We start from the raw sequence: 16,149 nt of genomic DNA, 5'->3' as shown, positions 1-16,149 counted from the left end.
TGAGCAAACTTGGAAGTGGCTTTTCTCAATACACATGTTTATTTTACTCGACAGATGACAGGACTTGACAGATGGGGGCGATTCGACAATCGTCAGTGACAGAAAACGTAGAGATAAATGTTCAAGGTTTGTTAGGTTTGTTTGTTTAAACATATCGCAGTGCAACGTAATCTTCGCAGGGGTTATTATTTATTTGAAGGAATGGGTAAAGGCTATGTTAAAACTTGTAGTGTTTTTACCGGTCCATAAGTTAAGTTGGAAGAATGTATTTAAACGACAATCCAGGTCACAAAGCAAACGTGGGGCCACGTACCTCATCGGAACGCCTGTTAAACGTAATTCTCCTTTTGTGGAAAATAAATCTGCGACAGGTTCAGAGACACATCGGAAATAATAGAAATTGTCCCACTTTAGCTTCTTTTAGACAAATCGGCGCACGAAAGTTGAAAATTTTCAATTTTCCTAGGACGAACGGAACGGCGGCCATCTTGTGACATTAAACTGACAGTCTGACATAAAAAATATCATACATAATATTATAATTTGAAAATTCCTCATTGAAATTTAGTGGCTGTGAGAATGTTTCGTCCACATCTCCGTTACTGTGNCGTCAAATCGTTTCTCCGCGTTTTGCCTTATTGTCTGTGTAGCGTTTGTGTATTGTAAGTCTCATAATATGTCAGTGTTTCTTACGTACCAGGGCGCGTCGGTGGCCTTGCCTCAATTTGTAATGGTTGATTGTGAAAGAAAATTCTATTTTTCTGTGACAACAGAGGATATTTAAAAATACATTACTATATACTTACAGTATATTTATTTAAAACTGAATGGTTAATGTTTTTACTACATCGTTTTTTTCAAATCTCTACAAATATTTTTATCGTTTATACTACTATTTTTCAAATGATTAAAAAACTTTTATTGAAACTATCTTCCAAAATTTGTCAATTAAAAAATTGTATTTATTATTCATATGTAAAAATGAATATACATTTGTATATTTTATATAATATGCTGGGAGTGTAACTACACATAATGTCACATCATATATGTAATGTATAGTGGAAGATCAACAAAGATGTTTAATTTAAATCGATCAAAATTTTTTGAAGAATTTTCCAAAGCAGGTATTTTCTCAATGTGTTTTAATAACTTTTTAACTTGTTTTACATATGTACCTAACAGAACAATTTTTTTTATAAAACGAAATTAATGTAGTTTGGAATAACTTTATTTGCTATAGTTTTCTTAGAATTAGTGTAGTTGAAGTTACTACATGGAAGGCGAAAATGGTTAAATAATAATCACATATCCCTGCTGTGAAAAATAAACAACTTGAACAAAAAAAGACTTAAGTTTTTGAGACAGGTTCCGTATCAATGAAATCTTTGACCTCAGGGAACATTTCACAATTTTATAACCTGCACTCGCGAAAATTACTTGTTCTTTAATCACTTTAACTGATGGCTTCCTGGGGGCCCAAAATTTATTGAGGAATTTTCCAAAGCAGGTATTTTCTCAAATTGTTTTAATAACTTTTTAACTTGTTTTACGTATGTACCTAAGTGAATTTTTTTTATATAAAAGTAAATTAATGTAATGTAGTTTGAAATAACTTTATTTGCCATAGTTTTCTTAGAATTAGTGTACCTAGTTGAAGCTACTAAATGGGAGGTGAGAAAGGTTAAATAATAATTACATATCCCTGTTGTGAAAAATGGACATGAACAAAAAAAGACTAAGTTTTTGAGACAGGTCCCGTATCAATGAAATCTTTGACCTCCGGGAACATTTCACAATTTTATAACCTGCACTCGCGCAAATCACTTGTTCTTTAATCACTTTAACTGGTGGCTTCCTGCGTTCCTCGGTAGAAGTGTTGGTAATGTAGTGGTGGATTCTTGTAAAACACAAAACTTCCACACTGCATAGTTGTAACTGGAAAACTAAAATTCACGTTAGATTCTACCAACGGTCGGGTAAAAAAAATACATAATATACTATACCTGTAGAAAGGGCTTTTGCAAGACACCCCAGACCAGATACCAGATTATTTGTCTTCTGAGCAAACTTGGTAGTGGCTTTTCTCAATGCACAGGTTTATTATTTTACTTGACAGATGACAGGAGTTGACAGATGAGGGCGATTCGACGATCGTCAGTGATCGAAAACGTGGAGATAAATGTTCTATGTTTGTTCAGATATGTCGCAGATTTGTACTGCAAGAGGTTATTATTTTTTTTAAGGAATGGGTAAAGGCTATTTTAAAACTTGTAATGTTATTTACCGGTCGTTATGTTAAGGTAGAAGAATGTATTTAACTGACGATCTAGGTCACAAAGCAAACGTGGGGTCGCGTACCTCATGTGAACGCCTGTTAAACGTAATTTTCCTTTTGAGAAAAAAAACTATGCCAAAGCTTCACAGATATATGGGAAACGATACAAAACTTCCCGTTTTAGTTTCTTTTACACAAATTGGTGCATATAAAGTTAAAAATATTCAATTTTGCTACGATCAATGGATGGCGGCCATATTGTGTGACATTAAAGTGACAGCGGTTCAGAGACTTGTGAACTTTTCATTTTAAGGGTTAAATACGATCACTTAAGACCCGCTGCGACTGTTGTGGGGGCGAATATAATTTTTTTTCGGAAAGCTCGAGGTATGGGAATGTCGTTCATACATAATTGGACAGAGGGAGCTGTACGAATGTCTCGTAAAAGCCGGAAAAAGTAGGTTCTCCTCGTCCCCGCCGCGAAGAGACACCCGTGGCTGAATGCACAAATTTTATATCGCTAATGCCAGTCTTAAATTTTGTTACGTTCGACCTAAAAAAAGTTGATGGAGATATAGAAGAGAGAGATTGTCGCGACGCGTCGCCGGAAAGGCGTCTCGGGGGGCCAACGCGGGCTTCCTCAGTCCTCGGGCGCGGTCCGTACGCCGAGAGAAAAGCCAGGGCTTCGTTATCGCGCAGAAAGCGAGGGCCGATCGATCGAGGGAAAAAAAATATGCCGTCGCGAAAACGACGTTTTCGCCGAAATAATGCGGGCTTTATAAAATAATCGGGGTCTGGCGAGAGACGCGAGATGCAGACCCTTTTTGAAAAGCTAATTTCGGCGTTAAAAAGTAAAAAATACGCCGCAAATATACGCCCGAGACACTCAGAAAGGACGAAACTTTCGCGTAAAAGCGGAAGGAAGTCCCGATCCCTCCCGGGAAAAAAGCCCTCGGTCGTAGAAATCGACCCCGAAACGCTCCCGATGGAAGGCGTTTCCGAGTATCTGCGTCTCACTTCCCCGCTAAAAGCCGCGGTCGGCCGCGCGGACACCCCGAAAAAGAAAAACCTAAAATTCACTGGGAAGAGGGCAAAAAATAGCCATCGAAATACGACGTTCGGATGAAGGCCGGCGGGGTGCTTCGCCCCCCGCGCCTCGCTCGCGGAGCCTTAGTTAGTGCAAAATAGCCCTTTTTCGGGGGCGGATGTGGGAGTGAGAGTAACCTACACGCTTTAATATATATGACTAGAAACGTAGGCAACACGGCTTCGCCGACTTGACGTTTCTCTCGGGCCTTCGGCCCTCGGGCGGCGCTGCGCGCCCCATGGGCTCCGCTTCGCGGAGCACTCTCTTGCGCGTATGTTTTTTAAATCATCACACCATCATCCACATTACCATCATCTACATCACCATGATCCACAGCACCATCGCATTATCTACATCACCATCATCTACATCACTATCATCCACATTGCCATCATCTACATGNAAAAATTCAGCGATAATTTAAAGGCGAAGCAGGTCGTGTGCCAGCTTCATATTTTGGGGCAAGGTGTTGTACATCAAGCACTAGCTCTCCTGTGAAAATCATCCCCTTGAAGTGGGGATTACACCTAGAAAAAAATTAAAAACCGGATTTTCCAAAATTCAGCGATCATTTAAAGGCGAAGCAGGTCGTGTGCCAGCTTCGTATTTTGGGGCAAGGTGTGGTACATCAAGCACTAGCTCTCCAGCGAAAATCATCCCCTTGGCTTGGGGATTAAACCTCGAAAAAAAATAAAAACCGGTTAGTTCAAAAATTCAGCAATAATTTAAAGGCCAAGCAGGTCGTGTGCCAGCTTCATATTCTGAGTCAAGCTGTCATACATCAAGTACTAGCTCTCCTGTGAAAATCATCCCCTTGGAGTGGGGATTACACATCGAAAAAAATTTAAAACCGGATTTTTCAAAAATTCAGCGACAATTTAAAGGCGAATTAGGTAGTGTGCCAGCTTCATATTTTGGGGCAAGGTGTAGTACATCAAGCACTAGCTCCCCTCTGAAAATCATCTCCTTGGCTTGGGGATTACACATCGAAAAAATAAAAAAACCGGATTTTTCAAAAATTCAGCAATAATTTAAAGGCGAAGCAGGTCGTGTGCCAGCTTCATATTTTGGGGTAAGGTGTGGTACATCAAGCACTAGCTCCCCAGTAAAAATCATCCCCTTGGCTTGGGGATTACACCTCGAAAAAATTAAAAAACCGGATTTTTGAAAAATTCTGCGATAATTTAAAGGCGAGGCAGGTCGTGTGCCAGCTTCATATTTTGGGGCAAGGTGTGGTACATCAAGCATTAGCTCCCCAGTGAAAATCATCCCCTTGGCTTGGGGATTACACCTCGAAAAAAATTAAAAACCGGATTTTTCAAAAATTCAGCGATAATTTAAAGGCGAAGCAGGNTAATTGCAGCACCATCATCTACAGCACCGTCATCTACATTACCATCATTTACATCGTCATCATCAACATCACCATAATCTACATCGCTATTATCTACATCACCATCATCTAGATCTCCATCGTCAACATCTACATCGTCATCATCTACATCGCTCATCTATATCGCCATCATCTACATCACCATAATTTACACCACCATCATCTACATCATCTACATCTACATCGCCATGGTCTACATAACCATCATCTACATCGCCAGCATCTACATCATCTACATCGCCATCATCTACGTCACCATCACCTACATCGGCATCATCTTCATCACAACCATATACACATCATCATCTACATCGCCACCATCCACATCACCATAATCTACATCACCGTCATCTACCTGACCATCATTTACATCGCCATTATCTACATTACCATCATCTACTACAGCAACATCTATATCACCATCATGTACATCACCATCATCTACATTACCATCATCTACATCGCCATAATCTACATTGTCATCATCTACGCCACCATCATCTACGTCACCATCATCTACATCACCATCATCTACATCGCCATCATCTACATTACCATTATGTACATCATCTACATCACCACCATCTACATTATTATCACCGTTCAAATGTGGGTCGATTTTGTGAAACATTCTGTGTAGCAAGTTTTAAAAAAGCATCTGGTTACTACATAAAAAATGTTTCATGAACAGGCTTCATTAAATAAAGTAGAAGAAATGAATATGATAAGGAATACTCCACGGGGTCTGTCCTGGATCAATTTTATAGAACATACAGTATATTGTAAAGCTTCAAAAAACATATTATAAAATTGTTACCTCAAAAAATAAAGTAGAATGAAATAAAAAGAATATGAATACGTTTGAACACTTGCAACTCCACCATCTACATTATTATCACCATTCAAATGTGGGTCGATTTTGTGAAACATTCTGTGTAGCAAGTTTTAAAATAGCATCTGGTTACTAAATAAAAAATTTTTCATGAATAGGCTTCACTAAATAAAGTAGAAGAAATGAATTTGATAAGGAATAATCCACAGGGTCTGTCCTGGATCAATTTTATAGAACATACAGTATATTGTAAAGCTTCAAAAAACATATAAAATAGTTACCTCAAAAAATAAAGTAGAATGAAGTAAAAAGAATATGAATACGTTTGAACACTTGCAACTCTGACCTGGATCAATTTTGTTGGAACATTCGATATAAAAATTATCAAAAAAGCATCGTGTTGGCAAATACAAAATTTTTCATCAATGAACTTTACTAAAGAAAGTAGAAAAAGATCAAAAGGGTAAAAAAAATCTGGTCTGCCGCCTTTTTGTTTTGGTTTCAATTCTGATGTAGATCATTTTGTACATCCAGTATAAACTTCCAAAAGGGTATCTAGTTAGTAAATATAAAATTTTTCATCCAAAGACTTCAGTACGTAGGTAAGTCAGAAATGGGGAAAAATAAGTTAAGTTTCACTCTCCTAATTCTGAAGTATCTTGTTATAAATAGACAATTTTTCATTCAAAGATTTCAGTACGTAGGTAAGGCAGAAATGGGAAAAAAATAAGTTTCACTTTCTCATAATTTTGANGTGTCATACATCAAGCACTAGCTCTCCTGTGAAAATCATCCCCTTGGAGTGGGGATTACACCTCGAAAAAAATTAAAAACCGGATTTTTCAAAAATTCAGCGATAAATTTAAGGGCCAAGCAGGTAGTGTGCCAGCTTCATATTTTGAAGCAAGGTTTCATACATCAAGCACTAGCTCCCCAGTGAAAATCAGCCCCTTGGCTTAGGGATTACACCCCGAAAAAAAATAAAAACCGGATTTTTCAAAAATTCAGCGGTAATTTAAAGGCCAAGCAGGTCGTATGCCAGCTTCATATTTTGGGGCAAGGTGTCACACATCAAGCACTAGCTCTCCTGTGAAAATCATCTCCTTGGAGTGGGGATTACAACTCGAAAAAAATTAAAATCCGGATTTTTAAAAAATTCAGCGATAATTTAAAGGCCAAGCAGGTCGTGTGCCAGCTTCATATTTTGGAGCAAGGTGTGGTACATCAAGCACTAGCACCCCAGTGAAAATTATCCCCTTGGAGTGGGGATTACACCTCGAAAAAAATTAAAAACCGGATTTTTCAAAAATTCAGCGATAATTTAAATGCGAAGCAGGTCGTGTGCCAGCTTCATATTTTGGGGCAAGGTGTGGTACATCAAGCACTAGCTCCCCAGTGAAAATCATCCTCTTGGCTTGGGGATTACACCCCGAAAAACAATAAAAACCGGATTTTTCAAAAATTCAGCGATAATTTAAAGCCCAAGCAGGTCGTGTGCCAGCTTCATATTTTGGGGCAAGGTGTGGTACATCAAGAACTAGCTCCCCAGTGAAAATCATCCCCTTGGAGTGGGGATTACACCTCGAAAAAAATTAAAAACCGGATTTTTCAAAAATTCAGCGATAATTTAAAGGCGAAGCAGCAGTGGAACTCTGTGCATTATAGAATTCTATTTATCGCTCCAAAGAGTTAGGAGTGGCACTCCGTATACGATTTCTATTACATCCCCCCCTATCTTCTCACCTCATGTTTATCGCTAAGTAGGCGATATGTGTTTAGCTGTCGATTAAAGGATGCGAGATGGAACTACTAATGAGTAAGAGAAATATATTATGTTTAGACGTTAGACCACAAACTAACAATGGAACATGGAACATAAGAAGAACGAGAGCGGTTAATTTCTTACTCTTAACCTAAATTTTCTATGGTCTTAACCACAAAATATGTTAGAGGATTGGCGATAGACTTTTGAAATACAAATGTGTTTTTAAGAATCGCGTTAACGTCTGTTATCTAACGTATTATTATATTCTGCTTTTATCTCGTAATTAAATCGTTAAATATGAGAGTCAATCCAGAACACTGGAATCTTTTTTTACAAATGGCTGAAATAAATCCGGAACTGATAACTAATAAGTTTAATGGTGTGCAAGGTAAGGCCCAAGGAAATGCTTTATGGCAGACAGCAGCAGAAAAACTAAACTCATTAGGATATGGACAGAAGTCAGTACTTGAATGGCGAAAAGTACGTAATTATATAAATAAATTATGTTGTATTTAATTAACACATTTACAGGCTGTAACAGATTGGAAGTCGAAAGTAAAAGTTAAAGCATAAAAAATTCGATGTCACCAAGTGCAAACTGGTGGTGGTGGTATTATTTGCACTCCATTATCCACAATTGAAGAAAAACTACTAAGCATAATAGGGAAAAAAGCTTTGGAGGGAAATCCAGAAGTTGTAGAACTAGGACAGGTAAATGTATATATTTTATTGTAATTTTTTTTATTATATGGTAATTGCTTGTAGAATTTGCAAATTTCGACTCCATGTACCTCGGTTTCGGAAACTACAACAGAATCCACTTTTATTATTAACAAAGATACTGATCATACATATATAAGTAAGCAGTCATTGATAATAAATAAAGACAAATTCAACAGAAATCAATTAGATAATAGTGACAAAGGAAATAATTCTAAACATAAGCGTTGTAAAGTAAGTAGTATACATGGTATGTCTAAAAACTTACAGAACATGAGCCAACAAACAATTCATATCCTTGAAAAGATAGACGTAAATTTGGAAAAAATTTGTAGAAATTTGGACAGAATTGCAGACTCGACAGAAGACTAAAGACTTAACTAAAGACTTAACTAAAATTTTGAAAGAGAATAAATAATTAACTGTGATTTATNACATCATGTACATCACCACCATCTACATTATTATCACCATTCAAATGTGGGTCGATTTTGTGAAACATTCTGTGTAGCAAGTTTTAAAATAGCATCTGGTTACTAAATAAAAAATTTTTCATGAATAGGCTTCACTAAATAAAGTAGAAGAAATGAATTTGATAAGGAATAATCCACAGGGTCTGTCCTGGATCAATTTTATAGAACATACAGTATATTGTAAAGCTTCAAAAAACATATAAAATAGTTACCTCAAAAAATAAAGTAGAATGAAGTAAAAAGAATATGAATACGTTTGAACACTTGCAACTCTGACCTGGATCAATTTTGTTGGAACATTCGATATAAAAATTATCAAAAAAGCATCGTGTTGGCAAATACAAAATTTTTCATCAATGAACTTTACTAAAGAAAGTAGAAAAAGATCAAAAGGGTAAAAAAAATCTGGTCTGCCGCCTTTTTGTTTTGGTTTCAATTCTGATGTAGATCATTTTGTACATCCAGTATAAACTTCCAAAAGGGTATCTAGTTAGTAAATATAAAATTTTTCATCCAAAGACTTCAGTACGTAGGTAAGTCAGAAATGGGGAAAAATAAGTTAAGTTTCACTCTCCTAATTCTGAAGTATCTTGTTATAAATAGACAATTTTTCATTCAAATATTTCAGTACGTAGGTAAGGCAGAAATGGGAAAAAAAATAAGTTTCACTTTCTCATAATTTTGAAATGGGACATCCAGTATAAACTTCCAATAAGGTATCTGGTTAGTAATTATACAATTTTTCATTAAAAGCCTTTAGTAGGTAAGTAAAAATAAAGTTAAAAGAGAAAGGAAAATTTTGCCTGTTAATCAGACCTGGCTCAATTTTATAGAACATTCAGTATATGGATTTTTCAAAAAGCGAATGGTCAGTTTTCTTCAAAACGTTTCAGTGGAGAAAATAAAAAAGTAAAAAGAATAGAGAGCCTAGTCCACCTGTGTCAGCTTTATAAAACATCCAGTACAAAACATCTGGTTAATAAGATATGATTTGTCATAAAAATATTGCCATCAATAAATTTCTGAAATATACAGAAGCCTCTGTACCGATAATTCTGACCTGGGTCAATTTATGTAGAACATCCAGTATATGGATTTTCAAAGAAAACGGTTGGACTATAGCTCTTGGGTACCTGGCATACCTCCGTCAAAAATTAATATAAAAATCTGAAATTTTAGGGGTGTACTCTAGATGGGGAGACCTAAGAGCGCATGTAATTTCAACTCACTCCTTCCACCCTAGGGGGTGCAGAGGGGGTGAGGGGTGTTTTTTTGGACGTACCCTATTTATTTTGCGATTTTCAGATTCTACGCGTAAAACTACCCCTGGAAATGCGTTCTTGCCGAATTCGCACAAAAACCAAAATCCACCTCGTATGGACTTTGTCGTTTTTTCGATGACTATAGTTCTTGGGTACCTGGGCATATCTAAATGATTATAAAAATCTGAAATTTGAGGGGTGTATACTATAGGCGGGGAGACCTAAAAGCGAACGTAATTTCAACTCACCCCTTCCACCCTAGGAGGTGCGGAGGGGGTGAGGGGTGGTTTTTAGACGTATCCGCAAGAACGCGTTTCCGAGGGTAGTTTTACGTGTACAATCCGAAAATCGCAAAAGAATTAGGGTACGTCTAAAAAAAACACCCCTCACCCCTTCCGCACCCCCTAGGGTGGAAGGGGTGAGTTGAAATTACGTGCGCTCTTAGGTCTCCCCATCTAGAGTACACTCCTAAAATTTCAGATTTTTATATTAATTTTTGACGGAGATATGCCAGGTACCCAAGAGCTATGGTCCAACCCTTGAATGGCGAAAAGTACGTAAATATATAAATAAATCATGTTGTATTTAATTAACACATTTACAGGCTGTAACAGATTGGAAGTCGAAAGTAAAAGTTAAAGCATCAAAAATTCGATGTGACCAAGTGCAAACTGGTGGTGGTATTATTTGCACTCCATTATCCACAATTGAAGAAAAACTACTAAGCATAATGGGGGAAAAAGCTATGGAGGGAGATCCAGATGTTGTAGAACTAGGACAGGTAAATGTATATATTTTATTGTAATTTTTTTATTATATGGTAATTGCTTGTAGAATTTGCAAATTTCGACTCCATGTACCTCGGTTTCGGAAACTACAACAGAATCCACTTTTATTATTAACAAAGATACTGATCATACATATATAAGTAAGCAGTCATTGATAGTAAATAAAGACAAATTCAACAGAAATCAATTAGATAATAGTGACAAAGGAAATAATTCTAAACGTAAGCGTTGTAAAGTAAGTAGTATACATGGTATGTCTAAAAACTTTGGACTAAAAAACTAAAGAATTTGGACAGAATTGCAGACTCGATGGAAGATTTAACTAAAATTTTGAAAGAGAATAAATAATTAAGTGCGATTTATATGGATGCTTTATTTTTATTATATACTCATAACTATAATACATTTGTTTTATTTTTATATTATTTGTCTTGTAGTAACTTATTTAACTTATTTATGTTTGCATTATAGNATTGCTTATAGATTTCTTTTTCTTTAACATTAATCCGGACCAAAGAGGTGTTAAGGGAAGGTATTTTTCTAAAATTACCTTAAAAAATGTTGAATTATAGAAAGGATTTTCTTTTTGGCCATCATCTGTAAGTTCTATATTTTCTATTACGCAGCAGAATCTTTTATAATACGGACTAAGTCTGAAGAACGCAACTGTTTCTGAAGATTCGTTGCCATTAACGTCTGAGGGTTGGGAACATTCTCCAGCAATGCTACTTCCTATATTGGTATCGTGCATATGGGTATTAGTTAAAAATATTTTTAGAAATTGGAGGGCATTGTCAGTTTGATTGTTGTTTGTCTTTGAGTTTAAAAGTATGTACATATGTTCCACAAAAGTATCGAGATTTTGGAGATTGTTCAATAAAACTGACGTCGCCATCATATCTTTAAGGCACTTCGATTGCTCCTTGTTTGTAGTGGATGTATCTACATCCTTGCAGACCATCTTAATGAAATGGGCACAACATAAATGTATACATGTCAGAGAATTATCTTCCAGAGGGATATTGTTCTCGTTGAAATGGTAACATTTTTGAAGGTACTCTAACAGGGTGCACCTGTTAAAGGCTTTGGCTATTGCATGTAAGTTTGCAAATGAAAAATCCGTAACGACTCCCGAGAAAGCAGGCCAACAATTATGCTTTTCGCAGAAATATCTAAAATCATGGAGCAATTTAAATATTGAATTCGAATCGTGCACGGATGAGATCATTGAAAAAATAGGATATATTCTTCTAGTTTTTTCGATGGATACTACGGCCGTGTAGAAGTATATTCTCCGTTTGTAAGGTAAAGGATTTCTAACTATACCCCCAGTGGCGTCGAAAAATATTAGTGGTAAATCGTCTTCATATCTTAGTGACTTGAGAACTTCAACTTGTTCCAAACTATATAATTTTACATTGAATGGTATGCTAACTTCTTTTATAAATTCGGGATGATCTATTTGCATCATTAAAATATCTAGAAGGTCATTTTTGTGACGATCTAATTGCGACATAGATTCCGACCTTATCTTCCTTATGACCTCGTCAGATTTTATGTTTTGTAAACACTTGCCTTCTTGTAGAATCGTTTGGTTAGCACTAATTAATGTACGTTTTTTATAATTCAAAGGCTTCTCCTGAAATATTTTCTTCTTTATTATTGATCTTTCGATACCTTTCACATAACTTGTTAAGAAATTGGAATGACTATAATTTATAGAAGAACTAAAAACACTTACTTTTCTATTATGAATAGAAATTTTAAATTTTTTACAATTACGGAATCTATGTCGCAATTAGATCTCCACTCCAATAAATCATCCCGAATTTACATATAAAAGAAGTTAGCATACCATTCAATGTAAAACTATATAATTTGGAACAAGTCAAGTCACTAAGATATGAAGACGATTAACCACTAATATTTTTCGACGCCACTGGGGGTATAGTTAGAAATCCTTTACACGGCCGAAGTATCGATCGAAAAAGCTAAAAGAATATATCCTATTTTTTCAATAACCTCATCCGTGCACGATTCGAATTTAATATTTAAATTGCTGGCATAATTGTTGGCCTGCTTTTTCGGGAGTCGTTACGGATTTTTCATTTGCAAACTTACATGCAATAGCCAAAGGTGCACCCTGTTAGAGTACCTTCAAAAATGTTGCGACCATTTCATTAAGATGGTCTGCAAGGAAGTAAATATATCCACTACAAACAAAGAGCAATCGAAGTGCCTTAAAGATATGATGGCGACGTCAGTTTTATTGAACAATCACCAAAATTTGAATGCTTTTGTGGAACATATGTACATACTTTTAAACTCAAAGCCAAACAACAATCAAACTAACTATACCCTTCAATTTCTAAAAATATTTTTAACTAATACCCATATGCACGATACCAATATAGGAAGTAGCATTGCTGGAGATTGTTCCCAACCTTCAGACGTTAGTGGCAACGAATCTTTAAAAACAGTTGCGTTCTTCAGACTTAGTCCGTCGTATAAGAAATTCTGTTGCGTAATAGTAATTCTATAATTCAACATTTTTTAAGGTAATTTTAGAAAAGTACCTTCCCTTAACACCTCTTTGGTCAGGGGAGCTAGTGCTTGATGTACCACACCTTGCCCCAAAATACGAAGCTGGCACACGACCTGCTTCGCTTTTAAATTATCGCTGAATTTTTGAAAAATCCGGTTTTTAATTTTTTTTCGAGGTGTAATCCTCAAGCCAAGGGCATAATTTTCACAGGGGAGCTAGTGCTTGATGTATGACACCTTGCCTCAAAATATGAAGCTGGCACACTACTTGCTTGGCCCTTAAATTTATCGCTGAATTTTTGAAAAATTCGGTTTTTAATTTTTTTCGAGGTGTAATCCCCAGTCCAAGGGGATGATTTTCACAGGAGAGCTAGTACTTGATGTATGACAGTTTGCCTCAAAATATGAAGCTGGCACACGACCTGCTTGGCCTTTAAATTATTGCTGAATTTTTGAAAAATCCGGTTTTTATTTTTTTTTCTAGATGTAATCCCTGAGCCAAGGGGATGATTTTCACTGGGGAGCAAGTGCTTGATGTACCACACCTTGCCCCAAAATATGAAGCTGGCACACTACTTGCTTCGCCTTTAAACTATCGCTGAATTTTTGAAAAATCCGGTTTTTTATTTTTTTCGAGGTGTAATCCCCAAGCCAAGGGGATGATTTTCACTGGGGAGCTGGTGCTTGATGTATGAAACCTTGCTTCAAAATATGAAGCTGGCACACTACCTGCTTGGCCCTTAAATTTATTGCTGAATTTTTGAAAAATCCGGTTTTTATTTTTTTCGAGGTGTAATCCCCAAGCCAAGGGGATGATTTTCACTGGGAAGCTAGTGCTTGATGTACCACACATTGCCCCAAAATATGAAGCTGGCACTTTCTTCGATGCTCTGGCTCCATTTTGGAAATTTGATGGGGGATGTTCTTAAAACCCTACCCTGCTTCTCTTAAGGACCTCCCTGTGCCGGTGGTGCGCACAGCAAAGTCCTTAACGCGAAACGCGAGCGCGAATCTTCACCACCTCATCAGTTTCCGGAAACTGGCCGCACGTAAGCCCGGTTTACGACGTGCCAGTCGAGCACGAAGCTATATTTCACGGGTGACCGATGGTCGTCTTTTTCTTGCTTGGGCCTGGTCGCTTCCTCGAGGGCGGCTTACTATCGCACCCTGTCGTTAGAACGCTGGCTCGGTCTTGTTGCTTCTAGGGCTTAGAGCAGACGCCGGCGTCAAACCCAGTGCAAAGCCACTTGGTGAGTTGCTCCTGTTCTTGCTTCTGTGGGGGCCAAGAGACCGTAAATCCTTGCAGGCGCTCGGCAACGGTCAATTAGTTCCACTGATGGTAAATCTCTCGTTGAGGCACGCGATTGCCACGGCGGAAAAGTTTATAGTCCGCAATGAAAATCACAGACTGAATTCTTTAGTTTTTTTTAATTCGCAATGAAAATTGCGAATGTCGTAGATAGACTGTTGTCAACGAATTCTTATTGTGAGTCAATTGCTGGTCGGTGCTCAGACAACTGACTCTTGGAATACCCTGTATATCACGTAGCGAATGAATTTAATTATAAATTATCGCGACCTCAGTGGCGAGTAATTTAGAAAATACGAGAATTTAGGACGCAGAAATTATGTAGCGCATGCGGCAAATTACATGCGAGAACCCTCACGGGGTTTAATGCAATGCAAAAGGCTTAAATGAATAATTTTCTCACGGCAAAATAGCTCAGTTCGAACTTTGCGAGTTCGTCACTTTCGTAGAAAGCTAAGTTAGGATGCACAACCTCACGGGGTTGNCGTGAGTGCAATCAATAGCACCAATGACTCCAGGGAATCCAGTCTTTTCCATGAACCTAGCTTTCAGGTTGTTTTTCTCTTCATTAGTTGTTGGAAAATGTATCCACTGATTCCCAAGTTCAGTAATAATGGATTCATGCACTGCACATGCACCACTTGCTGCGATAATGAAATATTATAACTCTGACCAATAATTCTCTGAAAAGGTCCAGTTGCAAAAAAACAATAAAGCTGTGAAAAACTTTAAGTGGGCAGGAACAGCTACGGGATTGTTGGTCACATCGATCAAAGGGAGAATTCTGTTTAGCACATATTGTGCCATATCCTTTGTCAGCCTGAATAGCTGTTTGAAATAAATATCACTCAAATTAAAGGGATCGCATCTCTCACGCATTAAACGCCTTTCTCTATTAAATTCCCGAATCTGTTCCAATCGTTCTTCCTCGTCCGCGGCTAATATATTAAGAACATTATAAGGTAACATATTTAAAATTTGAGAAATAAATTCCAACTATTAAATAATGTGGCTTTATATGTGACCACATTAAACCACAGATGTACAGGGTGATCGAGAATGATTGACCGTGCCGCCTCATACTGATTTTTGATGTGCGGCGTACCAGTTTTTGATACCAATACTAGAATCATGAGCGCAGGTTGAGGGATTTTAATGGTAAACAAATAATTACGTTCAAACGTCAAATAAATTAGGTTACTGTCAAAATGGAAATTCATAATAAAAATATCAATTATTTAACAAAAATCAAAGTTATTTCACAAATTAAGCAATACTGATGGACCAATAAATGTTATTATTGTTATTATTATTAAAGAGGATGACAGAATCAAATGTAGGTTTAGCCTAACTTTTCCAAAATTCTTATTTCATTTACAATTAGAAAAACTTTTAAATCAAAGTTTGATGTAGCTAATTTTGAATAACGACTGTAAGTGCTTCAGCGATTTTATTTTTAAAACGTTATGAGTTAATTTTAAAACAGAAGCACTATTGTGGCTACATTCTTGGCATCTAAGACGATTCAGCTATACAGCGATACGCTGCAAGCTGCTGTTTTTCATCAAAGCAAACTGCTGTATGCTTATAAGACGACTATTTTGCAGCTACTGCTTTCACACTTCTGAATATCCAGTGCAAGCGATCCAGCCCAAAAATTTATGCTGAACATTTTAGTTAGCTGTCGAAATTCAGGAA

The 16,149-nt window shown here is 36.9% G+C and overlaps 1 protein-coding gene and 1 long non-coding RNA gene across 2 annotated transcripts in view; both read left to right on the top strand.

Annotated features, from left to right (window-relative positions):
- The first annotated feature begins 7,562 nt into the window (after positions 1-7,562).
- Positions 7,563-8,502, top strand: LOC108915214. Its single transcript, XR_001964705.2, has 3 exons — positions 7,563-7,835; positions 7,887-8,066; positions 8,121-8,502. It is a non-coding gene; the product is annotated as an uncharacterized LOC108915214 (long non-coding RNA).
- Positions 8,503-10,337: 1,835 nt separating this feature from the next.
- Positions 10,338-16,149, top strand: part of LOC108915213 — an 11,626-nt gene continuing 5,814 nt past the window's right edge. The window contains exons 1-3 of the mRNA XM_018721192.2: positions 10,338-10,367; positions 10,415-10,591; positions 10,645-10,819. Coding sequence (XP_018576708.2) covers positions 10,338-10,367; positions 10,415-10,591; positions 10,645-10,819 — 382 coding nt within the window. The remainder of the gene's footprint in view (positions 10,368-10,414; positions 10,592-10,644; positions 10,820-16,149) is intronic.

The sequence above is a fragment of the Anoplophora glabripennis genome, unplaced genomic scaffold (genome assembly GCF_000390285.2).
Source record: "Anoplophora glabripennis isolate ALB-LARVAE unplaced genomic scaffold, Agla_2.0 scaffold1666, whole genome shotgun sequence".
Classification (NCBI taxonomy): Eukaryota; Metazoa; Arthropoda; class Insecta; order Coleoptera; family Cerambycidae; genus Anoplophora; species Anoplophora glabripennis.
The sequence above is the reverse complement of the archived record's forward strand: the minus strand, read 5'-3'. Positions and strand labels throughout refer to the sequence as shown.